This window comes from Cottoperca gobio, chromosome 18 (genome assembly GCF_900634415.1).
Source record: "Cottoperca gobio chromosome 18, fCotGob3.1, whole genome shotgun sequence".
NCBI classification, from domain to species: Eukaryota; Metazoa; Chordata; class Actinopteri; order Perciformes; family Bovichtidae; genus Cottoperca; species Cottoperca gobio.
In genome coordinates, this window is record NC_041372.1 from 9,380,606 (window position 1) to 9,408,374 (window position 27,769).

At 42.7% G+C, this 27,769-nt stretch overlaps 1 protein-coding gene across 4 annotated transcripts; it reads left to right on the forward strand.

The window, feature by feature from the left end:
- Window positions 1-31: 31 nt before the first annotated feature.
- On the forward strand, window positions 32-27,647 carry LOC115023721 (protein Dok-7-like). 4 transcript variants are annotated; one of them, XM_029454935.1, is made up of 12 exons: window positions 32-207; window positions 309-354; window positions 1,540-1,770; window positions 4,988-5,188; window positions 8,946-9,065; window positions 14,372-14,473; window positions 14,823-15,625; window positions 17,829-17,877; window positions 19,297-19,385; window positions 20,691-20,760; window positions 26,058-26,237; window positions 27,482-27,647. In XM_029454935.1, exons 1-12 carry the CDS (start codon window positions 154-156, stop codon window positions 27,616-27,618), a joined length of 2,082 nt encoding a protein of 693 aa, XP_029310795.1. In that variant the 5' UTR covers window positions 32-153; the 3' UTR covers window positions 27,619-27,647. The 4 variants fall into 4 exon arrangements, 1 of the variants encoding a protein (XP_029310795.1); XR_003834033.1 differs by lacking the exons at window positions 26,058-26,237; window positions 27,482-27,647 and adding an exon at window positions 18,072-18,687 and having other exon boundaries at window positions 20,691-20,733; XR_003834035.1 differs by lacking the exons at window positions 26,058-26,237; window positions 27,482-27,647 and adding an exon at window positions 18,075-18,687 and having other exon boundaries at window positions 20,691-20,733.
- The last annotated feature ends 122 nt before the right edge of the window (window positions 27,648-27,769 follow it).

A 27,769-nucleotide genomic window follows, 5' to 3' on the forward strand; every position in this document is an offset into this window, starting at 1 on the left:
GTGCACAGACACACAGACAGATAGTGGTCATGCCATTTTCCATGTGCCTTGCTGGGGGCGAATTTGCGCCCCTCAAGCAGAGAGAGCAGCTATTTTGAAAGTGACCCCTCATTCAGGCATCGACTGTGCAGCTGTCAGGAACCATGACTGAAGATGACGGATTCTGTTGTCGTGGAGGGATATGCAAGACTCAGAGATGGGAAAAAGGTGTTTAGCGTGACTAAATGTGCTGACGGATATGGCAGAAGTAATTCAATGGACTTCCACCTGTGCTTAAAAAAAGTCTGTACTTTTGTTTTCTTTCACAGTGGAAAACTAGGTGGCTGGTTCTTCGCAAGCCTTCGCCTGTAGCAGGTAAAAAAACACGGTTTTTGTTCGTTTGTTACCGGTTAGTTCTACACAACACATTGGTTTGTTACTACAACTATTGTGTGAAGCTTTGGCGCAGTGGGAGTGCGCGTGTTAGCTGCGCGAGTGAAGAAGCTAGCTTGTTAGTCAATTGAACATACCAGGTGCGTGTGTTTTCCAGTTGCATGGACCCTTTCTGTGAAGGTTTGTGTTCGTACATTCAGAACTTGGGCCTTGTTTATGGGCTCAAATAAGGGTCAAAAGGCTCGTGGAATATATATATAAAAAAAGTTTTTGTTGTTGTGTTTCAACCCTTTTTTAAACTTGTTACAAACTACATGAGAAATTCAAACGGTGGAAGAAATGTTAGCTAAAATGTGTGGAAACAAGTCCATTTAAAGTGCAAATGTTTACCGTGATTTTGGCTTTGTGAATTGAATTTCACAGTTTCCTGATTCGAGTCTGTACATAAGTTGTTTGTGAATAACCTCACTGTTGATAAATTGTGGACAAATAATTCCCAAATTTCTCATAGACATACAGAGTTTTTCCCAGGTTTTGAAAGGCTGATATACAACCAGTTTTGAAAAATATTTCTGAACATGATTCTTATTTGAGCCTATCTGCAAAGTGAATGTGCTAAAGACTGGTAGTCTGAGCCCTGTTGTATTTTTAGTTGCACCATGAATGTGCTCTTAGTGAATTTGCACTTGTTATTTAGTCACATTTACCGAGGAGGCTTCAGCAAAGTGATGAAGAGGCTGTATTGCATTACATAGAAAGGTTTCTTTAGATATCTGGTGCTGGACAGCTTAACATGCTCAACAGGTTAGACTGTGGTTGACTGCTGCTCCTCTTCAGATCTTTGATGTCAGTGTTATCACAGCTGTCTGCGCTCATGCCTCAGTTATGTGGGTTAAGAAGTGTGTGTGTGGGAAGGAGTGAGAAGCACACACACAGTCTTGTTTTGTCAGTTGACACTGATTGTTTGAAGGTGCCAAAAGACTACACAACACTACAGCAGCTTCTGTGTGTCAGAAAACATGTTATTACTATTTGACAATGTAATTGATAATGTATTTTAACTGTGTTTCCAGTTATTTTCTAAAATGATACAAACATGTATTATTTACTAGGACTCAAGATATTATTTTTCTACCGTTGTCTCACACCCACTCTCTGATTATGCAGACTGCCTCTTGTTGCTGGTTTTTAAAGACAAGTCCGACAAAGCGCAGGGCAACAAAGAGAGGGCCAGTGTCACCTTGGAGGAGATCTGCGGTGTGGAAGCGGGACAGTGGTATGAAGGTGTAGCTTTCACTCTGGCCATCCTCTGTCTGAACCAGGCTGCTCTACTGGGCTTCGACAGCAAGGAGGCCCTGCAGGCGTGGGACGCCCGCCTACGATACAGCCTCGGTGAAGGTGAGGAGATCCGTCTGTGCTTTTTGTTTTTGATGTTTTGTCCTTCTGATGTTTCATTTCCAGTGCACAAAAGTTTTCAAGGAATGTGAATTTCTCTAAATTTGAAAGAATAATACCACATTTGACCTCACTGTACAGTAATAAAAGCAATCCTCAACAAGCGGATTACTTCATCCATCATTCTGGCAGGTTTCAGTGTTTGAAATTCACTGCAGTCGAAGAAAAGTACCATGCAATTTGCTAAACCTGTGCAAAAAAAAAAAACCGAGCGATTTTTAATCACAAGTATATTTGCACCTTTTTCTAGAGCAAGAGTTCAAAATTTCACAAAAATACAAACTGCCCTCAACAGCAGTGATAACGCCTGTACACAAAGACAAATCTAGTTATAAACGGGTCTATCATATGATCTGATTTTGGATTAATGGGGTCAGAAAGAAGAAATGGGGTCAGCAGTTCATGAATATATCCAGGGGTCTAATTTATGAAAGCTTATAAGTGATCTGCAGAATCACCTGCAGCAACTAAATTGAATGCAGGAAACCGGACGAGAGCTTCGCTTCAGTTTTTTGGAAAAGCTGCAATTTTGACTGCTTCAACTGTTGTTGGTGTGGAAGTTCTTCAGCGCGAGTGAAGAAGATGCAAGGCTTGCACGTTCTAACACCTGCAAGTCCAAAATAAGCCATGGGGAAATAACCTCTCAAACATTTAGAACAACTAACTTGCTTGTTAATGAATTCCCTTGCATGCTGCAATCAGTGCATCTCTAATATAAACTGTTTTAATGAAGATGCAGGTTGGAAACTGTCCCATCAATCGCAACTGTCATGTTTTTACTACTTTCTACTTCTGTTTGATTTGATAGAGCTCAACCAAAGTTTATACTACCGATACAGTACACATAAAAGGGACACAGACCATCCCCTAATAACTACAACTGTGTCATAACCCTGCCACATGCTTGTGCTTTATCTCCCCTACCCAAAACAAACCAGTTTGCATCAGGATGAGCGCTAATGGCAATGATCACATTATACAAACCTTTTATTGTTGGGGATGGTCTTTTTAGAACTTTGTTTTTGACTGCATGACAATTATGATTGTGATATTCATTTTTATTTATATATGCATTCTCTATAGATCTATTGTATTTAAGTTATATAAGTGATAAACAAATAAGAGCTAATAATAACATTGGACTGTTGAGCTGGTGGCTGGAGTCCAGCTGAATTTTAAAGCAGTCACTAATGACAGTGTTATGGGACCTGCCCTGTTTGGTAGAGGACATGGTGCTAGAGACAAATTGTGTCACAGTTGTTCCTTCCAATCTGCCGTGTGTGCATGTGAAAATATACGCGTCTCCTTGCTTGTATGGATGCACCTGTGTCTGTGTGTTCTGAGAGCGCTAAATAAAAGTGTGTGTGCTCTTGAATGCACGTGCAAAGTGTGGCCAAGCCATCAGAAATGTCACCTGCCAGGCTGTGGGCCACTTGCGCAGAGCTTTTGTTATTGTGTGTGTGACACCGTATGAATCTTTCTTAACATGAGTGATGACATGACGCAGCTTGCCGACATTTCCTCATCATCGCCTCCATCAATCTCCCCTGCCGAAGTTTGTTCAGCGCAGTAAAAGTTTTTCGCTTAGTGCCACTGGGGAACTCGGCACAGTGCTACAAACTCAGAGGCAGAATCACAAATGCATACTTGGTTCTAATTTTACATCGAGTTTTCCTCATTGGTTTCTTATTAGCAATAGTACACGGAGTCGATTACACAGATGTTTGTGACGGACTGTGATTGATTGCATTGGGCTTTAGATCTGAGCCTGCTGTGTTCAGAGCTCAGCGCGCTGAACTCATTCTCTGTGTACATCTGTTTCTCCTTTTTTATTGTTGAATGAAATCAAGTCCTTGCTGCAATAATAATTTTGTTTTCTATCCCATGTGAAGCCTAATTGCAACTATTTTCAGCCGGGACTCTTCATGTAAACACATTATGACCAAAATCTGGGCAGTTAATTTCCTGTCAAGCTGCTTGCCATATTGATTGTGAATGTGTGCAGCTTAGGGATGTCACAATACCAGAAATGTAGTATTCAATACAAATACCAGTGAGATTCCACGATTTCCAGTTTGATACCATGGTCAAAAACAAAACGATAAGTCCCATGTAGCCTACTTCACCATACCATCTTTGGATATGTTTGCATACTGGTTTTGTTAGGAAGTTAAACAGCTACCTCTTTTTTTATATTGCTTTAATAAATATAGTTGTTTGAACATTTTTATTTTACAATATTACGTTTGAACACATCATGATAACTTTACCATTTACCAAATACACATTTTTACTGAATAGAGCTTGAACACACCATAATATCAGTCAATAGCACCTCTGTCTCTTTTACTCGTCTCTTACAATTTTTATGTTACATTGATCATTGCTTATGCATGCATGTGGTATTTTTTATTCCTTATCACCTCTCTATAGTGAATGTCAATGCATTATAAAAGACATGCTTTCGATACCTCTTAGGCACACTGGACTGGTCCTGCACACTGGACTGGTCCTGCACACTGGACTGGACTGGTCCTGCACACTGGACTAGTCCTGTACACTGGACTAGTCCTGTACACTGGACTGGTCCTGCACACTGGACTGGTCCTGTACACTGGACTGGTCCTGCACACTGGTCCTGTAGACTGGACTGGTCCTGCACACTGGACTGGACTGGTCCTGCACACTGGACTAGTCCTGTACACTGGACTGGTCCTGCACACTGGTCCTGCACACTGGACTGGTCCTGCACACTGGACTGGTCCTGCACACTGGACTGGACTGGTCCTGCACACTGGACTAGTCCTGTACACTGGACTGGTCCTGCACACTGGACTGGTCCTGCACACTGGTCCTGTACACTGGACTGGTCCTGCACACTGGTCCTGTAGACTGGACTGGTCCTGTAGACTGGACTGGTCCTGCACACTGGACTGGTCCTGCACACTGGTCCTGTACACTGGACTGGTCCTGCTCACTGGACTGGTCCTGCACACTGGACTGGTCCTGCACACTGGACTGGTCCTGTACACTGGACTGGTCCTGCACACTGGACTGGTCCTGTAGAACAGTATTGGTGTTGAATTGTTAGATTATGTCTACATTTTTAAAACTTAAGTTTAAGTTGTTTGCCTTTCTTCATTGTTCTATGTTTTTTTAGTTCACAGATTCAGTGTTGGAATCCTACCAGGGACCAAGTTGGAGAGTGGACCTGCAACTCTTCATTTGTGCAACAACTTGCTGGCTCTCGCCAGGGACGTCCCTCCTGTTATTATTGGCCACTGGAACCTTCCAGACCTGCGCAGATATGGGCCTGTACCCAATGGATTTGTATTCGAGGGAGGGACAAGATGTGGTTACTGTAAGTGTATCACTCTTTATGTTGTTGCTTTTATGCTACATTTGGATGTGTTTTGTTTAGGTAAATTGGCCATGTGGCTATTATGGGGCTCCATTAACTGCTATTTTGTGTTTGGCAGATGGTTCTCGAAGACATTAAGATAATTGGTTATTGGGCTGAAACGGCACACTTGTGTTTGGGGAGCAAGAGGGGAACTGTAAAAACATTTCATGGGCATTGAACATTTAATACCACAAATGGCGGTGAGTGGTTTACAAAATGTGAGAATTAGAAAACCGAAAAGTTAATTAAATCAAGGTTAAAGTGGCAACTTTTCAAATGTGCAGCTGGCGATATCATAAGATCACGAAGAAATCCATCTAGTCAGGCGTCCAGTAATGCACTTGTGGCCGGACAGCCTGCGACCAGACCATTCGGCATACTATCAGTAGTTAATGGCAACTGTGTGTGTGTGTGTGTGTTGACGATGCGGAGAGACAACAACAGGTTAGCGTACATGCTAGCTACCGGGTGGAAAAAAGCGCTATCCTCTTCTTAGTTTGGTTGACGCACTTTCTTTGTGCCGTAAATGGATCCTTAATTTTCCCAGTAGATGGTACCCGAGCCTTATAGGGAATCTATCTAAACGCTGATGGTGTCGTTATTCTATAGCCATTACATTGTGCAATCAAAATGTACTTCATAATGACAAGTTAAAGCAAAACACTTTTTATTTAAATTAACAAAATAAGAGAAATAAAGAGCACACCAAATCTAATCATGGTAGACTATCACCATCTTCATCATGTCAGGACAATAATGTCTGTTGAGCAAAATTGGGTTGCATCATTAGAGGCTAATGGCTCATTAAATAAGTATCCGAGCTGTGTTTTTTTCTTACGTCTTTCTCAAATGGACCAAATAATCCCTGGCTGTTCAAGAGGATTCATTTGTAGCTTTCATTCAGCAGTTTGTGTGAAAGAGGCTCCTTACCAGTACGATCATGTCACGACTTAAATACTTGCTTAATAGCCAGTTAGGATTCAAATTACGGGGAAATCTTAATGGTACAGCCTACAATTATTATAATTATTATTATACTTTTTTTCACGTACCCTGGGTGGATCTGTGGCTGTATATGTGAGCCCATAAGTCATACTGATCCTGGAACTGTTGATCTTTATGCAAACTGTCTTTTTTTCAGTGGGTTTGGTCAAGTTGGCATTCATACTACCACCACTTGGAGTGTAGTTTGTGAATCATTTATCGATTCACTTAAAGCAATCCGGGTTGACTGCTCTGTTGCTTGCTTGATGTACTTAATCCCGGGTCATTGGGAAAAAAGTTGCTTCCAACTTTGGGGCAACAGTTTTGTTGTGGAAGAACGTGACTGGCCTGACCTCAAAGTCCTCCAACACTGACTGAGCCAGGCCTTGTTGCCCAACCATTATAGCCCGACCGCACCAATGCTCTTGTGGCTAAATGGGACCAAATCCCCGGTTTCAAAACCCCGTGGAAAGCCTGTAGCAGCAGAGTTCATTGTGTTGGAGTGAGTTTAATAATCACATATGGATGTGATGTTGACGTATTATGTGAAATGGGGGCTGTTATTGGTAATTTGATTCACCGAGATGAGTAATGGCAGACTTTCTACGTAAATAGCAGTAAGATATTTTTCAGTTGTCCTCATCTCTGACTTGTTTCGATTTTGCATTAGTGAAACAGCTGCTTCACGACTGGAGGAAATTACTCAGTCTGTGAAAATCATCCCCTGCTGTGCCCAGACTTCAGCAATCCTGCGTCGCTCCAGAGAAGGTGCTTTTGAGAAACAGGACTTACCCCTGAACTCGGTTATATGCGTGTTCCTGAGATGAGGTAAAGCGCAGTTTACATCTTGAAACAGACATGAAACTATTAAAGCCGAGACGAGTGCATGTCAACACCTGGAGGGGAGAGAGAGACATACATGAGGGGAACGCCGGAGACATCAGAGCGTTACAGACACACGATGACCCTGCTGGAAACGGGACACTTCAGTATGCGACGTGTGATTTATTTAGCTCTATTAAATCTTCAGCAGTGGATCTTTTAGATAATACGAAGAACGGTCAGACATCACGTACACCTTCATGTACAGAAACAGAAACAGGGAAATGTGTGTGAAGGTGCATCTTTAATGTTTGAGTGTTGAAGGGCGTGCATTCCTGTGACATGTAATCTCTCGGCACAGTTTATCCACCGCAGCAGGAGAGGTTGTGTAAGGGCGTTGAAGCTCTCACTTCTGGTTGAAGCTGCATTCGTCCGACCTTTTGTCCAAGTCCTACTTGATAGTTTATCCTCAATGGTCCTAGTTTCCCAGTAGGAAATGTAAGCCAAGTAGCCAAAGTGTGATGGAAATAACAAGTGTTTTAGAGCTCTTTTGAGTATTTTCTGTGTGTGTATATAAAAGACAATGATAGACGGGAAATTATTACTTTATTAATCTCAATGGGAAATTGCATTTACAGCAGTCCAGTTACACATGAATGACAAAAAAAGCATACTATATACGCTGTCTATACTATTCAAAGAGAAGAAAATCGAATATTAAAACGATGAATAACTCAAATCTAATGTGTGAAAAAGGCAACTGTTTTCTTATGTTTAAAGTGATAGTATGTTATTGTGCTTCTAGCTTGCTGTGCTGTCACAATAATTGCTACGGGGAACATTTTAGTTGTATTTATTTTGCGTGGGAACTAAACCAGACTGTTAAAATGTGTATATAAAAAGTTGCCGATTTCACTAGAATGAAAAATAGAGTACGGTTACCCAAAAACAAACTTCCTTTTTGTAAAATGTACCTGCTCGGATGACTTTGCTGCTGTGGAAGTAGAAAGGAGCAGCCTTTGCTCTAGTGAATTTACACTTCCCACTACCGAACACTAATGACGCTGTGTTTTATCATCTTTTAGAGGAAAGACCAGAAGGGTCCATGTGAGTTGCTTGTGCTCCTTACACAGAATCACTGAATGAGTCCTGCCACCTGTCCTTTGTGCTTTTTATTTTGGTACTTTACCTTTTGGCAGTGCACCTGATCAGTCACTTGCTACCAAACGCATGACATGAGAAGATGTTGTTCCTCAAAAGTGAAAAGATTTGAGGAAATTAAATTCTAACCAAAGTAGTTTCTGTGCCATAAGAGTACAATATAAGACCAAATGAATTACTTAAACTTCATTGTGTCCATATCATCCACTTCCGCAGTCAATACATCTTTTCAACTGGTGCAGACATTAGTGCTGACCTTTGACCCGGCTCCCTGCAAAGGGATTGTTGGGAATGTGATTGAGGCCTGCCTCGATATGGGTGGTCTCAGGGACATGGTGACACAAAGGCCCTTTTAATGGTGACACCTTGTAATGGACCGTTGTATCGCACACATGGAGGTCAAGAGACCTCTGGGGAGCATGACCTTTGTCCTTTGAATTCTTAGGTCACCTTTTGATGACCTTCTAAATTGAAGTGAAAGACTCAGAGCAGTAAATAATGGTCCAGACTGAAGTATCTCAACTAATTTATGGATTGAAGCACATTTTTGTGCAGAGATTAATAGTGACCAGTTGATTATTTCCTTATGACTTTGATTTAATAAATTAGACGCCTAATCTTGTGATACATTCCTTATTCATTACCTCCCGTATAGTACAATTGTACTAATTACAGTACATCTGGTCTTGTGGTAGATACTTCAGTGCCGCACAACCAACGTGACACTAATAAAGTTTGCTTTCCACAGGGGCCGGTGTGTTTTTGCTCGCGTCTGCTGAGAGTGAGCAGATCAGCTTTCTATTCGACTGCATCGTCCGAGGCATCTCCCCCACCAGAGGCCCTTTTGGACTGCGTCCAGTTTTGCCAGGTCAGTACCAAAGGTGTTTTAAAGCTGCTTAGCTCGAAAGGACATGCAAACCAACTGTGTGTGTGTGTGTGTGTGTGTGTGTGTGTGTGTGTGTGTGTGTGTGTGTGAGAGATCTATAAAGACAGGGAAAGCGTAGCTGTAAGGACTGTTATTTACAGAAAGAAGGTGGATCTCTATGTGATGCTTATTTAGATAATTGATAGCCTCGCTGTTGCCACGGAGCATGAGCAAACACTTAAGTCAACACTTGCCATTTATACTGTAGCAAACCGTGCATGGCTCCCCGATGGTGCCTCCAGGAAAATTGAAAGCTGTTTAGGTGTGCTGCCTTCCTGGGATCCAACCATTTTTGGCAGAATGAGTCAGAGGATTCCTCTGTGGATGGATGTGCTTTGATGTTACTAAATTATGACTGACAGCTGCTTTTTATGTAATTGGGTAATCCTCTGAAGCAATTTATAATTTTAGTCAAACGCCCTAACCCCTGACTTAAGTGTACCAGGGTGATTTGTAAAGCTTAGGGTCACCTTATACATGAGTAAGAGGATAACTACTGAACTAACTGTGATTATGGCAGCAAATTCAATTGTAGTCTATGTATAGTTGAGGGTATAGTGCTACTGGTGGGCGTACTGGAGGATGGGCCGAGTTCCAAATAGACATTAGGTTCTGTGTGTGTTTCTTTTAACTCTCATTACAGCAGGGTTGTCTGGCAAGATGTCAACTTGTCAAGGTGCCAAGCACACTGGTTAAATGATCTAATATGTGACAAAAAACGAGTTAATATGTGAACATTAGGATCTCCATTTGGAAATATTTGATCGGGTGGAATATTTTAATACTTACTGTGTAACGGGGAAGTTTGCCTGTATAATAAGCTCCAAGCTAGGGCATGTCCACGCTCTGCTCCTCTGTTCTGCTGCCACCCATTGTGAAAGCCCAACAGTATCTGCTTTGTCTTCCGGTGCTTTTTGTAAGATAACATTAGCATTGTTTATTTAATATCCATGTTCCTCCTCAGCTTTGAAATCATTCCAACTAAAAATGTACATGTTTTTATATAAACTATGCCGCAAATGTAGGATGTGAAAGGGACCGGACGAACCCACAGAGAATTATCGAAGCTCTATGGAGAGTTTTAGCGTCGTTGGTTGGTTTGGTTTTCCGGCTTTTCAGCTGTTCACTGTTTTCAGCAAAAGGCTCGAATAAATCAACTACACTACTTGCTTCGAACCAAACGACACGCAGAGAACGTTAGCGACTAGCTGGTGATCAAAGGAGCTAAATAGCCATATATTTCCCTCAGGAGTAGGTGGAGACCACAATCGGAGCTAAAAGGATGGTGAATACTGGACTTACGGTCACCAGTTTGCCAAATGGAGGAATATGTTGCTCTGTATCTGCTGGATGTGTAAATAAGCAACTGTTTGCTAAAGGCCCTGTCACACATATCCGTATGGCGGAAAACGTTTACGAAAAATAGCTCACAATTTGTCAGAGTCCAAATACGTCCAACTTTTCATCGGATCGGAAAAGTGAACATATACAGATACGCATGTCTAACCTTATTGATATCGCATCACTTCCTAATACAAAATGTATCAGACGAATGCCCAACGAATGCATAAGATATACAACAATATGGCGTATACAAAATATCGGCAACACGCTGGTGTACGTTGATATAAGGTATAAGTAGTATTCGTAAGAGCAGGCGGTGTTATGCTGGGGTGCGTTGTTGAACGCTGAGTCTGAAAATGTGTTGAGTGTGTTCAAAATTTTCGGACGTACCCAACGTGTGCTTCATAAGTTATGCAGACGTTACACATAAGTTACGTTACGTTAGACGTACGAGGTACGTTAAGGTGATGCCTGACGACGGAGTAACTTATTAAACGTGTTTCTACAGTACAGCTAGCTTTCAACTAGCGTTTTGGGAGCTTATTGGGGTTTGAATATAGTATATAGGGTCCCTGTGAGGAGCTCATCCTCACTTCTTCACAGCACGTCTTGATGAATACAGTCAACCCATCATCAGAGAGCATGGAGGATGCTGAGAGGACAAGAGTACATTCTGTTCTCCAGCATCAGCATGACGTGAACCAAATGGCACTTTTCTAGCTGCGTTGTCCAGACGCTCTGATACGTTTTGTATAAGTAAGTGATACGCCATCAATGTTTGAAAAGTTGGACGTATTTGGACTCTGACACATTTTGAGCTACTTTTCATATACAGAGCTGTGTGACAGGGCCGTGTGTCTGGCATGTTCGGCGTATCGTCTGCGTCCTTCAAACGATCACAACTTACCCTTAATGTATATCAACGTATTGGCGATATTTCGCATGCGTTTCTGCCATACAGATATGTGTGACAGGGCCTTTACACATTAATCATACATTTTATGAGACGATAATATATCAATATTGTATTTGCAGCTTGTTTCTTCAGTTATCGCAGGTTTAAAATAAAACTCTAAACTGTAACTTGGCACATGCAAAAATAAATGCAGACACATCGTACAGAAATGTTGTGCAATTTATAATCTTTTTAAATGTTCCTATCTGTCTATCCAGCGTATGCTGTCCAAAACATAGAAATGGTCTCTGACGAAGAATCATACAAAGAAAGCGTTCTCTGCCCTGTACTTTATATACTCTGTGCTTTCTATTATTTATTTTAATTTGATAACACATTTGTATGCGAGATCTAATATTGCTAAAGCTGTTGGACATTTTCTGCCCTCCCGCTGTCCAATTTTACACTTTGATTTTCAACACTAGCGGTTTAAAAAGAAATCTCACCCGGAGTGCAACTTAACAGAAAATGTGGACGGGCAGCTGTGGGGGTCTCATGGATATTCTGGCTTTCACACATCTCGCCGCCCAATCACAGGTTTAGCTCATACTCCTATTATTGTGGTGCGTAGTAGAAGAAATAGCAGGGAGGAAGTCTGAGGGAGAGCAAGGGGTCAAAGTCACAGTTCACACAAGCAGAGCAGCCAAAGCCTCCTAATCACTCCGGGCATGTATGTAACCTCATCCACAGGATTCCACTGCCGCCTCCCCCCTTTCCTTTTCGTACTCTGTCACACAGCGCTCCACTCTCCCCTCCCCTCGCTCTCATTTCATACTCTTATTGATCCCTACAGTCCCTAATTGTGTCTCACTCGTGGTTCATCCCTCATTCCTTGTCGGTCTCTGTCCAAAACGGCTCCTGACTAAATCCCTCCGCCTCTGTTTTGATTAATTGCTGTTATGTTTCCAGGCTCAATCATGTGTTTGTCACCCTCGTGTGCTGCACTGTTCCCATGGGGATCTTTTTAAACTCACATTACTTAAAACGTTCGTCTAGGAAAGTTGCATAACAAGTAATCAAGGCCGTGGATGACACTATAGACAATGAAGACTACAATGGCTTTTACGAGATAAAGAGGAAAATGTGTCGAGGCAAGTTAATTTTATTTACAAAGCCCGATATCACAGATCATGAATTTATCTCTCAGGGTGCCATTAGTGTCAGTTTATTTAGTTTTAGATTCCTCATCTCACAACCATAGACGTGACATAAATGAGGACTGTTCTTTGCCAGCTACAGTAGCCAAAATATCCTAATTTGGTCAGAGGGGAGGAGGCGTTAGTTCGTCAGTGGAGCTTAGCTGGGATGAGCGAGCCGCAAAAGAAATACAGCGTCTGATAGGGTGCGACACCTGTCTGCCATTACCCCACTCCTTTCTGATCTCTTTGGCTGTACTCCATTTAGTCGTGCTGGCATGCGGCTTGTTGCGCAGCAGGCGGGGAAACCTACTTAAATGGAGGGAAGGCATCGTGAGACTGATGTTGAATATCAAACAGCAGCAGGTAGTGGAGATGCTGTGATGAACTTTCATTTCGTTTTTCACAGCATTTAAGTGTCGAGGCATTTTTTTCCCATTTGGATGCAACCATGACAACTAATGTGAAATATGTCTTATCAGTTTGCATTGTTTACGATGCTGCCGGTACGCTTTGTACATCTGAATTGATACGTCACACTGAAATTATTAAAAAAACATTCTCACATTTTTTAGTCCCATTAAGATGAAAGTGTGTTTTCATCATGATTAAAACGTCGTTATAATGAGAAAGCAATTGTTTTTAATGAGACCTTTTACAAGTACTAAGTGTGACCTTTTACAAAATGTTTGTTTAAACATTTGAAATCATTTCCTGAACATGTGATGTTCTACCTCTTTGGATTGTTGACACACATGTCCTTCAGAAGGGGACCCGGGGAATCTGTGCCTCCCTGATGTTTGTGTGATTCCCTTCTTGGTACACGATAGCAGTACAAAGAGCCTTTAGAGAGAAGACATTCATAACCAACATCCAACTGCTGTGACTAAGCGTAATCGTTAAATGGTAGTACAAACGTTTGAAATGATGGCTCTGAACTTTTCAATTTCCAAATGCATTCCTTGGTGAACGCGAGCAGAACGTACAGCTTTTTGTCTTCAAGCTAAAGACGGGATTTCAAAAGGAGAGCAGTGAGATTCATGTGATCGGCATGTAACTATATGGGACACCAGCAGCGGTGACTACGACTGAAGTAATCTTTTCTTTGTCTATTTTTTATGTTTTATTTGAGGACACCGTTGTCTGCTGTAAATCGATACTACACATGCATGATGTAATCTTAACCATCTACTGCTGCAGGGTCGGGGAGTGGGGAAATCGATCCAGTTTTAGAGTTGACCTTGGTGGTCCAAGGTACATAAGATCCTTGAACAGCACCAGCAGCAGAGCGCGTACCAACATAGCCACGTGGCCGCGCTATTAATAAACCCTGTATGTTGCACGAATACGGCAAGGTGTTCCCATGTGTGACCCTTCTCTGTGCTTGTCCAAAGCCATGTTACACTTGCAAGCCAAATAATAGTGCACGACACTCCTGGCAAAGTGCTTTCTTAGTTATACTTTTCACTAACTTCTTGTTGCTGACATTTTTATTCCCCCCCCCCCCCTTGTGGTTTAAAGTGTCCCCGCTTGTTTTTTCTCTGGAGTTGTTGTTGGATGTGTTTCCACAGCTGTGCCTGTGTCACTGCAGAATCCTCAGCTGCGTCACATTTGATCCAACGTCTCAGTGACCGTAGCAAGACATGCTAAACTTGCCGTGTCGTCACTAAGTTAGTTGGATGACTGCAACATAAGTCTATATATGTGTATGTGTGTGTATGTATGTATGTGTGTGTATGTGTGTATGTATGTGTGTGTATGTATGTGTATAAATTTAAGTATTTGTGGGTTATTCTTCGCATGCTCTCTCTTAGCAGACCCCAGTGCCAGTCAGACGAATTTGGAGGAGAAGTTGAACCATGAGGCTCAGGAGCTGGAGAAACGACTAAGCATGCTCTCTCATAGGAGCAGCACAGGTAGAGTAATGCTGTGCTCAAAGTGAAAGTAAAAAAAAATAAAAGGTGACACTGCAGCTAAATCACAAGTCTTCTTGATCTGTGTATCTTGTTGTTATGTAATCATTCCAAAGCACCATAATCCTTGTTTTACTGCAGTGAATCCCTATTCCCAGCTACATGTGATCGCTTTTAACATTGCTGCACTTAGATTTAAATTGTTTGCAGATTTGACTGTATTTATTCTGAATACTGGGGGGGGGGGGGGCAGGAAGGCTGGCCTAATCTGCTTTATAGATAGAACATATGTTTGTGTTACAGCTGTTGATTGAATTCATTAAAGCTTTATTAATGTTGTCTTTATTGGCAGTCTCGTCCTCGTCTGCTGGAGGAGATGACCGCAGCATATCCGGTTCCTCCGACGCGTCAGACACGAGCCAGTCGGACTGCAGCATTGGCAGCCGGATGGCCATTTGGACTGACCCGTCCTCCAACCCGTCTGAAAATGTCAGCCATGTGGGAGCTAAAGTGGTGTTGCAGAGCATCGAGAAGCTTTCCGTCAACCAGGGAGGTGGAAACCGGCCCGCTGCCATGCCCCCCCGGCAGCTTCAGGAGATCGGCCGTCAGAGCTCGGCCGACAGCGGCATCGCCTCCGGCAGCCATTCCTCATACTCTGGAAGTTTCTCCTCCTACACAGGCAGCCTGGATATCACTCCCGGGGAGGACTTTGGGTCTGTTTTCAGCTTGCCTCCCCACTTGGCCCAAGACCTGAGCCCTTGTACTTGCACAGCTGTACCTGCACATGAATACCAAGTACCAACATCCCTTAGGTATCTCTATGAGAGCCCCAAGAGTCTGTTACAGGAGGGAAGTGGGGGGGCCACTGCCAAGGACAATGAAGCCGCCACCTTAACTAAGGACACCCCTCTCTCTTCAGGCCTCACAACAGACTCAGCAAAGGGGGATAAAAGCAGCGCCTTGACCTCTGAGGGTCGCTCAGAACCGACTGACAGACAGTCAGTGAGTGAACACTTACAAGGCTCCTCAGAGGAGAGTAAGACAACGAAGGTGACGCCCTCTAGTGAACACCCAGACTCCTGTCACATGTGCAGCTCTCTTACATCTGTCTCCAAAACCATTGTGACAATCTGCTCAGTTTGTGGTGGATTTAAGGTAAGTAAAAATATATATATTCCGTGTCTTTTTTTATCTGCTTGCCAGCTCCGATATAATCTCGTCAGCCATCTGTTTGCCTCAAAACTTAAAAAAAGAAAAAAGCCATCCTGTGTGTTGTTGTAAAACTCCCTGTCATACAGTAGCAGCTTGTGTGTGCATGCCTTATCATCACTGTATCATCTGTTCTCTACCTCGCTGTCAATATGACCTTTGCGGTATCGTGCAGGCTGGTGGAGAAGCTGCTCTACGTTTGGTGACGTAACAACCAACAGTCCCATAATCTGTCTGTCATGCTAACAAGTTAGCATTTCAGCAGCCAATCGACGTTAACACTGTCGTTGCATCCAGCTGATTTAGACCTCGTCTTGCAGTTTTTATTGTTTTACACCCCTACCTCCTTTTTATTGCTCAATTTAAAACGGTTGCGCTTGTGTTCTTTTTATTTTGTATTTCATGAGAACTACACTGGAATGTCATCCAAATGTATTTGTGGTTTCATACCAAAGACAAAAAAGCTTAATAGCTTATTTATACTAAGTTGTCTCCTAGGAAGGATAAAGTGTTTTCCTCCTTGGCTTGGCGATCATGGAGATTCCTTCAGAGTTAGATCTTTGTTTTACGGCTGGAACTATAGATTATTATCAATGAATCTATGGATTATTTTCTTAATCATTTGGTCCATAAAATGTCAGAAATGCCATCACAATTTACAAATGTTTTTAAAATAGTTGACGACTAATTATTCCATTAATTGCCTTTTGAATTAAAAAGCTTGACATGGCTTGGATTTTTAGAATAAGTCAGTTTTTGCCCTTTTTTTTATTTGGAGATGGATCCTGCTTGGCTGTAATAAATAGTCTTAATGCCCAGACACAGCAAACAGTCATCAAGGAACAACTGTTGCGTTACAAGCAGCAGTTACAATACACACATTAAAACAAAGCAGCGTTTGCCGACCATTTTCACACCACCCTTTGTTCCAGGTGGCCATGTAGTTGTGAAAATTAAAAGAGAGCGTGTGTGTGTGTGTGTGTGTGTGTTTTTTCTTGGTGGAGACTGCAAACTCGGTAAAAGCTTTGTTGTCCTTGTGTGCCCATGTCAGCTGTTTGTTGAATACTCTAAACATATAGCTCCACCTGCTGGTGGTGTATTAAGTTAGGCAAGCAAATTGCATTGCATGGCCTGGAGAAAATGTTCTCTTTCCGTTTTGTTTCCCTATATTCAGTCTTCTGTGACATGCTGTCACGTGATGGCTCAGACATGAGCAGTGTGGGAGGGCATGCATCACCCTCAGCAACACAATACACCCCTGTAATGTTTATTGGATAACAGTTAAAGGACCAGTTCAAAAGAAAGCATCAAACCATAACTAAATACATGTCAGTTCACATTTTGGAATATATATATATATATATATATATATATATATATATATATATATATATATAATAAATAAATGCCTAAAGACAATTAGATTTATAATTTAAACACTAAACGGCTCACTGTGGTGTAAGGAAATACACATCCTTACACTTGAGTATCCCCATATTATGTTTTGTGATACCGTATCGATTCTCAAATACACTCATGATTTTGTGCATATATCGGTGTGTTCACAGTTTTCCTAGAATTAGACTTAAAAAACCTCCGCAATATAATAAATGGTAACCCCTGTATCATGATACAAACTCCTAACAAGTGTTGCTGTGTAGCCTGAGTTATATCTTTTCCCCTCTGGGCCACAGAGCTCCATCGTTGTCACTCATTTTATTTTTGGTCAATTCCACACTGGACACTGTCCTGCTGCTGTGAATACTTACTCCAGTACCAAATCCACAGGTGGAAGTAATCTCCAACAAACGCTCCATTTCCTCCTGTTTGAGGAACATTTGCTCAACACCACAGAGCCCAGCTGTTTAAGGAAATGATGTAGCTTTTTCTTTCTTCAGTGGGAACCAATCGGCTTCTGGCTTAAAAACCATAGACTGTAAAAGTATTGAGAGATTCTAGGCTGTAGGCTTTCATCTTGTTTTATGGGATTTGGGGGATTTTTGGCAATTTAAGAAATACCGATCATTGCCAGCCTTTCCTTTCATTGTTTTTACTTCTCATATTGAACACCAGGCTCAGCTGTCTGCACATTGTGGCGTATTCATGTAATTGAGCCAGTTTTGACTTGATTTTCTATTTCATCTCACAGGGGACACCGTACGTCCCTGGTAGTGGTTCAGCGATACCTGCCATACCAGGTAAGTGTTATCAGCGGAAATACTGTATGTACACGGCATGCCTTGAGTCTTGCACGTATGGAGTTGATGCATGTTTGAGAATAAACGTTCATCATTCCCTGTAGCCGCCGCAGCTTGCTGATTTGACTCGGGGACAGGAAATCAAAGTGTATTGAAGGTTTATTTGGCTCCCGAACATCCTATTTTCAATCCAGCAGATCAAAGTGTTGACAAATCACCATGCGGACCATGCACTGCCAGTGAATACACTAATGGCGTGAAGGAAAGTCTGGCGAAACACTGTGCCTCTCCTGGCTCCGGAAACATCCAAATCTCAGAGACGCCAACAGTGAGCACAGGTGAGGATTCACCGCTGCCAGAAAAGGGAAGAGAGAAATTAGCCAGTCTCCTCGCTGATCTGTTAGGCTCTCCAAGCGCAGATAGGCAGCCCGAGGCAAAGACTAACAGACTGAACCTGTATGAGTCAATGAGCCCTAGATTTGGAAACAAACTCAAATCGGCACCAACCGGCTGTTTACCATTACAAGATTCCCAGCAAGACAAAAGAGCTGCCATTTATGAGAACTGTTTAAAGTGTCAAGGAGAGCACTGCCACCCTCCCCCACGGGTCGCACCTCCTGAAATGTACCGCAACAGGAACTTTTTCACGTTCCAAACCTTGCCAACTGGGCCGCACCTGAAGAAAAGCGAAGAACACGAAGTCGCCGCTAATGAGGAACCGCTGTGTCACGCTCCCAGTGATGGATCACGGAGCCGCGGACGGGCAGTGTCCGTATGAAGAGACGAATGGCCTGACGGTGGCCAGTGAAGGTAAGAGGCCTCTTCTCCAGTTTCCTCTTCAACTCGCAACAAAGCTTCTACGATTCCTTTGGTGTCCTTTTTGAAGTGGGTCTTCTCTTTGTTTCCGCCTTTCTGTTCTCTTGATCAATTAAAAAAACATGTTCCTCCTGCTTCTGTTTAATCAGCTGCTTGTTTTCTCTCTGCACTCTGTGATGTTTCCTTTCCTTGTGTTGCTTCTACAACAGATTGTTTTGTTAGGGCTGTGAAAAACAGAGGGGATTAAAGTTCCTGCATATATTCATTCATTCATTCTCAGGACGGGTAATGGAACTGAAACATGTCTGCTGCACGTTGAACCTCTTTGTGACGTCTGTCCCTTGCACGCTATCATGCTATCGATACATCTCTTATTTCCAACGTGTCATAGTTAGTGGTAACGTGAGACGAGTTATTGTTCCCACCGTCGGATCTGGGCAAATTCATGCATTTATACCCAGAAAGCACCTTGTCTAACTTGATTCACAAAATGGTCTAACAAAGCACAATGTGGGATTAATGTTATGCCCCGGATATTGGCACAAGAAGTTGCAGTTTTAATTTCTTGAATTTAAAAGCCACTGTGTTTCTCTCTCCCACCAGACAAAAGGCTTAAGAGTAGAGAGGAAAGACGCAGAGCTGATCCTGCTTATGAGATCATGGAGAGTCGGGCACCGGAGAGGTACTCGGAGGTAGGCCAATTCAAAACTCTCTAATCCGCTTTATGCTATCGACCACTTACACATTTTGACTGTGTGACTCTTTGAGCTCCGAGTTCAGCTGAACATTTTTAGGCCAAATGTCTGATATGAGATTACCTCTTGTTTTTTTTTTAAGTAGCTTAAGTGATATCTGAAATTGAACATGAAAAAAGTTAAATCAGCATTTTGTAAGTTTTGAACTTCTCGTCCAAAGTCTGGATCGTCCCAGCGATGTTCTCAGTCTGTGTGATGAGCGGCGACGGACGCGTTAAAGTTCAATGTGGGTGTGCGATGAGACGCATTGTTCTCCGCAAAAAGGAAGAACGTTTTGATCAAGAAGTCTGGATGATATGACAGAATTTCACTCTTGTTGTAGACGGATTCATTGACTGACTGATTAATGCCATTTTGAGATATTTGGCATTTTCTAATTGCGTTTGGTATTTGAGTTTCATCGTCTCTCAGAAACGAGGAGAAGCTGCCATCTGCTGATGAATGCACTAAAACTGTATTTTTAAAATGTTATTGATATGCCTTTTTAATTAGATAATTGAAATAAGTGTGCAAACAGACGAGGCAGACTATAAAAATGTTAAAAAACAAAGTTCAGTAATGTTGTGTCTACTTTGTTATTACATTGATGCCATTGGAAAAACCCACATTAGCAAATACTACACTCACACCTCTCGAGAACAACATTTAAATGTTGTTCTCGAGAGGTGTTGTTGGTGTTATAACGCTCATGAAAGAAATTTATTGCACAGCTTTGTGCCAGACAAAATGTTCTAACCCCTGTAGTGCCCTGATTATAGCACATGAATATTTAAAAAAACATGGCAATTTCCAGCTGCTTGAAAATGCATCAGTATGCAGTAATCAGCTGATGCTCGACAGAGATCCCCTTTTAGTGTCATTTGCTCTCCGTCAAGGAATCCCTCTGTGTGCACAATGACCCCTTGATGAGACTCCAACCACCAATGTTCCCCCCACAATAGGTGCGCTTACAGTGGCTGTCTGGATCCGAGATTACATGGCTGCAATTTTAAAAAGGCAGGCTGATCCATCCATAACGATGATCCGCAGCAGACAGTGTTTCCACATGTTAGACGCTCTGTAGCCCCGAGCTCTCAGTAAATCTGGAATTTCTGCCGTTGACTATAAATACTCTTAATGTGTCCACCGAGCTGTTGAGGAGAAAAGTCATCGTCACACTTCTTATGTAATAAACCTTATGGGGTATAGTTTGCTTACCGCAAACTCTAATCAACAGTGTTTGCTGTCTGCGTTGTCTTGCAGGCAGAAGAGAAAAGAAAGTACGAGCCGATGGGCAGCTGTGGTCAGCAGAGGTTCAGTCAAGACACCGAAGGTGAGTGAGCGCGACATCAAGTCCCGAGCAAAGCCACTCAAACGTGTGCAGATTGTTGCTTCTGTAGATGGCCGGAGGGTTTTCAGCCGTGCATTACCCAGGCTTCTTACATCAACTTCCTAAAAAGTAAATTAAATGTATGAGTCATGCACCTGAATCAGCAAGGCACTAAACGCACCACCTGTTGCTTGGTGCGCATGAATAAATGAAATGAGGCTCATTCAGCGTCTGAAATGGCAGACGGGCACAAGGCTTTGCATCCACAAGGGGGATGTTAGGAACAGACGCATACTGTCACAATGTTTACCTGACTTTATTCGGGGGTAATGGACTGTGACATTGACAGGTCGTTGTTATTAGACAAAGTAAGAATAAAGTCAGATAAATACTGTCACCCTAAAATAGCCTAAGCATCAGATAACTCTCACACTAGTCCCGATATTGCATTAAGCGTATGATCTATGTGTAACAGTTCAGAGTGGACTCGCAGTTGAGTCTGCTCTGTGCTTAACACTTACTAAACTCGGCAAACTCTCATTTCCTCAGAATGATACAAACACTCTTGACATGTTAAGGAGTTATTACAACCATGTTAACTTTGTTCAAACCAACAACATAATCACGAGAGTGACAGTGACTACTCAGCTTTCAATTGAATCCCATGGTCTTCATGGGTTGTGAGAGGACTGTGATTCTGGATTTTTGTTGTGCTGCAGATTTTTTAATCTTTTAGGATTCAGGAAATACCTATTTGACTACATGTGTCTACATCTTTAGTCTGTGGCTCGACTGTGATGATGGTACATCAGAGGGACAAACTGCGGCAACAGTTTAAATTGTGTGATGTGCTGTCGAATGAATCACATATGACCTTATGAAGCACACACAGGTGTGAGTCACGCAAGCATTTGTGTTGTCATTGTTGTAACTTAGAACAAAGCACTCGGCTCAGCGACCTCTTTTCATTGTGTAGTGGACATTTATTTATCAATCTGCATTTTATGTGACGCCTCAAACTCCAGTTACATAAGAACCAATTATGTCAGAAAGAAAAACACACAGATGTCTCACCAAACTAGAGCCTGGTGAGGTGAGAGGACAGTTGTCGGGGCCACTTCAGGGTCCCAAACCTAGAAACATGCCCTCTTCCTGGCGCACACCTACTCCAGGAAGTCCCAGCAGCTGTCACAATGTGAGACCAAACCCGTCACTCATGTTTGTGTACCAACACACGCACACGCAGCCTCCCATGTCATCTTTCCCGCCATCCTGCCTCAGCAAGCGGTTAATGGACGGGGACGCGCACGAGTCCAGCGCTCCCTGTGGCACTACTAGTCTTGAGGCCACTATACACTCTGCAGTAACAGCTTACAGGTTCATTTATGTCCCTTTGACAGTTTGAGACCAAGATTTTTATTGGACTTTAGTGATCAGTTTTGAGACGTGTGTTTTATGGTCAACTGTTTTAGAAATGTGTTTAACTTTATGGTCAATTTGTCCACCCCATTTATATTAAGGGGGATATGCTGAATAACAGTCTGTATAATGCAATACAGTTCAACAGTAACACAAACTGCATCCTCCAAAATGAGTTTCCGTCATGATTGTTGACTAATGTCTGTTGTAGCCCAAAATTGAAGGGGCCTTTAGTCTCAGCGGCACGGTTCAGTCTGGTAGTTTCCTCGTTGTGGTGTACTTTAGAGTTGCTCTTGTATACATCATCTAATTTTATCTGAAAAATCAGCGTTTGGTGTTAGGGTTAGTGCCTCGCCCACCAACGCAGAGGCACCGGCAGTGGTCATGTGATTTGATGAGCCAAACAGGTGGCAAGTCGCTGCTGGAGCATGGCTTTTGTTTCTAACACCAGTGACTCCTGCTGGTTGGTGCGTCCTCTTGCACAGAGGAAGGGGTCTGGGGAGAGGTGGTGTCCAGGTCCTTGTCTGCAGGTGAACCTGGTGGGGAAAGGAAACAGTATTTATGGCAAATCATTTTTTGGGGTTTGTTTTTTAAACGGTGATCTTCATAAAATCTTTTTAAATGACGTGAAAACATGGCATCAAGTTTGGACGTGAGAAACACGTCCGTTGGCATTTTGGGTTCAGTCATGTTCAGTCGTCCACCTCGATGTCTGCCTGCTAGAAAAACGTAAAACACTCTGAGGACACAGCTGCCATTAAGGCCTGTGTTTCCCCTTTTGACTCCTTGAGTTCAGGGTCACTGAGCTAAGCAAGAAGTTGCCTCTAACATCTCCCCTCGAGGCTTTGCAAAGTGTATTGTGGAAAAGTCCGTCAGCCTCTGTAGCTGTGGGCAAACCCACCGTTGTAATGGCAGCCATTAGGCAACGCCACACCTCTGCGAGGGCTGCTTGGTGTCTGATCAATTAGGGATGAGGCCTCTTAGACGCTGCCAAAGGCTGGAGCCACAGAGACTCTGCTGGCGTCTAATGGCTTCTCACTGATTGCGTGAGTGTCCATTGGGGTCGATGCCTCGGAGCTGCTGGTAAAAGCCGCTGCCTGCTGCCATTTAGGAAGAGTCAAAAAAAGCAGGTGGAATCTTTTGTCCCCCACAGTTGCGCAATAAACAGCCTCTGAACAAAAACGCTGCACGACGTATGCCGTACATGATAATTGTGTCAAAGTGAAATTGCAACAGCTGTAGCAACAAAGATGCGTATGAATCCATAACACTAAAGCAACTAGACGGTGTGTAGCTTTCCAGAGAGAGCCTTTTTACTGTTTGTTTTAAGCAGTAAATGCCATCAGTTGAACTGCTTGTTGTTCTAATCAAATCAAATGTATTTATATAGCCCAATATCACAAATGATACATGTGTCTCAGTGTGCTTTACAGACTGTACAGGATACAACACCCTCTGTCCTTAGACCCTCGCATCGCACAAGGAAAAACTTCCTAAAAGAAACCTCAGGACAGACGTGCAATAGTATACATAATATATATGTGTACAGAATAAATATAGTACAAATACAACATCTATGTGACAGAAATGATGATGTGTTTGTATATAAAAAGGCTACATGGTCAGGATGAAGTCAAAAAAAGAAAGAAATATCAGGGTCGGGCAGGATCAGGGCAACAGACGCAGCCACGATTCATGATCCAGACGCCACCTTTAACAGTGGCAACCTGCCACATGAGAGACACAGACATGAATGCATACAGATAGAGAGGAGGAGGAGAGAGATGTAAATCCCCCACCAGCTGTGCTCTTACTACTGTTGGGATTATTTCTACCCACACATCAGTTTTCTGTGATATATTGTAGATGTTCTCTTTCATCTTTAAAACATTAGCAGTCTTGCAGTACCACATTCCTCTGCAGGGTTTATGTTGCTACACTATACACACGGTGAGTGTCTCAGTTCATCAGTTAATGATAGTTTCAGCTGATATACAGTGCGTGACATGTGGGCAGTGTAGCCTCACACTGAATACATGATTCATGTGTAACAGCTGAAGGAGGGGTTTTGTATTATTTTTGGTAAAATGTTTTTAAATGACATTATTTTCTCCTCCACAAACACACAGCATTACTAATCATTTTAGATGAGAATCAGAAATCCTTTATTAGTCCCACGACGGGGAAATGTACGTTGTTACAGCAAAAGAACGAGAGAGTAAAGTGGCGAGTATTGGCTGGGCTCTGGTTTGTACGTTCATAAAATGGGACAAGAAGTAGCTTGTTGATTTGTAACTGTAGTGGCCTGACAGCTGAAATGATTAGTAAGTAATTAGAAAATGAATAGGCAACTCATTGACCTGCGACAATTGCAATGTTTAAACGGGCAGTTTTGAGTTGCCTCTTAGCAAGATGCTCTCTGGTAAAGCAGTGGAGCGATAAAGAGTACCGTCTTGGAGCGACAGTGTTATGATTATATTACCTTCATAAGTACCTATAATTTTCCTTTGTGCGCCATAAATCAAGCCTTTGTTTTCCCGGGAGATCGCGACCTGGAGTCAGGGAGGATCGCATAGTGAAAGCGAGGCTCATAGGGAACCAATCTAACCGCCATTGTGTCATTTATTCTGTGCAATCAGCATTCACTTCCTAATGACGAGTTAAAGCAAAGAAAAGTCGTCTATTGCCACTTAAAGTCATTTATCAAGCAACAATACTTTTGCTGCTTATCTTTTGGTGTGTTGGTCTGACAAAGAACGCCATTTAAAGAGGTCACTTTAGCTTTTTTCCTCTCTCACATTTTTTACGACAAGATTTATTTACGACGCAAATAATCCCGCTTGCAGCGCGAGTTGCGAGTCAACACTTTATATTACTGTTCAGGGAACATTGGCTACATCTTGCTTTTCACTAGTTTCTATTACTTTAGAAGAACAATGTTCTGGTTGTGCATCCTTGAGTGTTCTCGTGCTCCACCACCTGCGTGTGCACTATTGTAGACGCAGGCACTCGGTACGACTCAGAGTAGAAATATGCACATATTTTAATGAAACTAGCAATAAGACTTGGAGCTAAACAGCTTTCACTCTGCACCTCTTTATCCTGGGTGGCTTCTCTGTGACGGTAAAGCTTCCCATTTTCACTGGAAACATCAATAAAGCACAACAAATGACACTTGAGGCAACACTGTGGCTTTTCCTGTCAGAAACACTAATTATAGCATTCAGTCGACATGGGTTGAGGCGACATTAAAGGTTCTTATTTAAGTACATTTGCACATACTTTTTAACAGTGGTTTACTATTATTTTGCAGTTACAAAATAAAATAACGGTGACTTAAATGCAGATTTGACTCTTAATTAACAGGCTTTTGATAAGAACTGTTGCCTCAAGAGTTAGTAACCCTGGAAGGGGAAATCTTCCAGCCGTTGATGGATTACAGGCAAAGTGTTAAAATAACACCGTTATCTTTTAATTAAGGTCATAATGACAAAAGAAGTCTCCTCCTTTCAAATAAGTGTCAAAGAGCTATTTTATCTTTTTCTTATATCAAATCCCATCAAAAGACACATTTATCCTACGATGCATTGTTCATGTAGCTACAGTCACACAACTCCACAAACTATTAGACGCATGAAAGGGACATATTTTACATTACAAATGAACAGACGTGTCAAACGATGGAAATCAATCCCCAAGCAAACAGCTGCTCATTGTAATGAATGAATACGGATCGAAATGCAACAGCATGCCTCTTTGGAGGATGATGAGGATGATGATGATGATGATGGTGGAGGTATTTGGCATTGCGATATAGCGTACATCTTTTTTTCAAAACTCCTCCCGAGCCTAATTAACCCGTTGTTCTCTTAATTTGTCAGGCGCGGTGTTTGTTCCCCCCCCCGAGGCACCTCTTCCCGAAAGGCCTCGCAGTGAAGGTGTGACGTATGTGAATATTCCCGTCAGTCCCACATCCAAGAAGCAGCTAAACTACATGGAGCTGGAGCTGCAGGAGCCGGGCCCCGGCCCCCGAGGGACCGCCGCACATCTCCCGCCTCAAAGTAAGGACGTGCAGAACCTAAGTGGTCCAAGTCCAACCCACAGGGAACATTTCTCACAGATGAGAGCTAGGTATCATACCTCATTAACTTTTTGGGGCCAAACCAAAGTAAATATCCAAAACTAGCGATGAATGTTCGGCCAAATTCATAAACGTCGTCTACTTTTGGACCAATGTTAGACGGTTTATTTAGACAAAGCTCTCGTCTGCTGCTTGTGTTCAGACAACCTTGAAGTCTGACTGCTCTGACAAAAGACATGTTTAGATTTCTAAAGGGGGGGGGGGGGGGGGGTGGTAGTAGTTTCCAAGATACACACAAAACTCCTCTCCTATTATTACACAGCATTATTAAGTCCTGCCATTAGTGCACCGTCCTACTGTATAAAGCTGCATTACTGTCACCGGGGAGAAGGGGGCGTCCCATCTGAAAGGGGGTCACAGGGCATTCAGATCACAGCTGGAAATTCAATAGCTCAAATGGGATCATCATCCTCCTCCTCCTCCTCCTCCTCCTCGGACTCAAACGGGAGGCAGCGGAATGACAGGCCGATTTCTGCTCCGACGTCTCGCTTATTTGATTTTCACACAAGGAAGGGCACCAAATTATGGCAAACTAGTGACGCGCATCAGGACGACGGTGCATGAGGAGAATTTCAAAGGCTTTAGCTGAATCATTTGCATATCTTCTGCTTTGTGTGGCTACACACAGTCGCATACCATAAGCAATCATGTTGTGTAGCGAGGGCAGGGATCCACTTCACGCTCGACTCTCTGTGGTCATGTTTGTTTGGATGTTTTCATCACATTTCTTTAAAAAGCAGATTCAGAATTGCCTTTGCTGTCGCCTATAAGAAGAATGTGCTTTTATCCTTTTTAAAGGGTCAGGGTTAGAACTTGCGGCGACTCATAAAAAATGTTCTGCCAAAGAATGTCAGCAAATGGTGTGTACAGAATGTCTGTACACCAGGAGATGTTCAGTTTACTGTTATAACCTTTAGAGAAGCTAGAACCACGCTGTGCTCCTGCAGATGGACCTACTTGAACACAATACTAAAAACTAGTTGCTTATCAATTAAAAGAATAACTTATCTGCTACCTTACATTATTCCTAGAATGTTACGTCACTCCACTAATCGTTTCAGCGCGGTCGTAGCAAACAAAGTGTGTGTATATCAATTCCACAGTGATTACTATTGCAGTAATATACTTTCTATGACTTCTACGTCTGTTTTTGTGTCTTGAAAGGAAAGAGCTCCAGCAAGTACGCACAGATTGACATCACCGCCACAGAGACGGCCCACAAAGTCGGCACGCAGCACGCCCTGGGTCGGCAGGAGGGCCTGCACACTCTGGAGCTAAGAAGAAAGGGGACGCCACACTGATCTCAGCAGGAGCTTCTTCTTTTTTTTTTGCCCAGGACCGGCATACTACATCAAAGTCTGCAGGAAACATCTCTCTGAGGGGGGGGGGGGGTCTTCTCTGTTTGGCCCCTGGAAGTCATTTCCTCCAGCTCAAATCTTATCTGCCCAAATG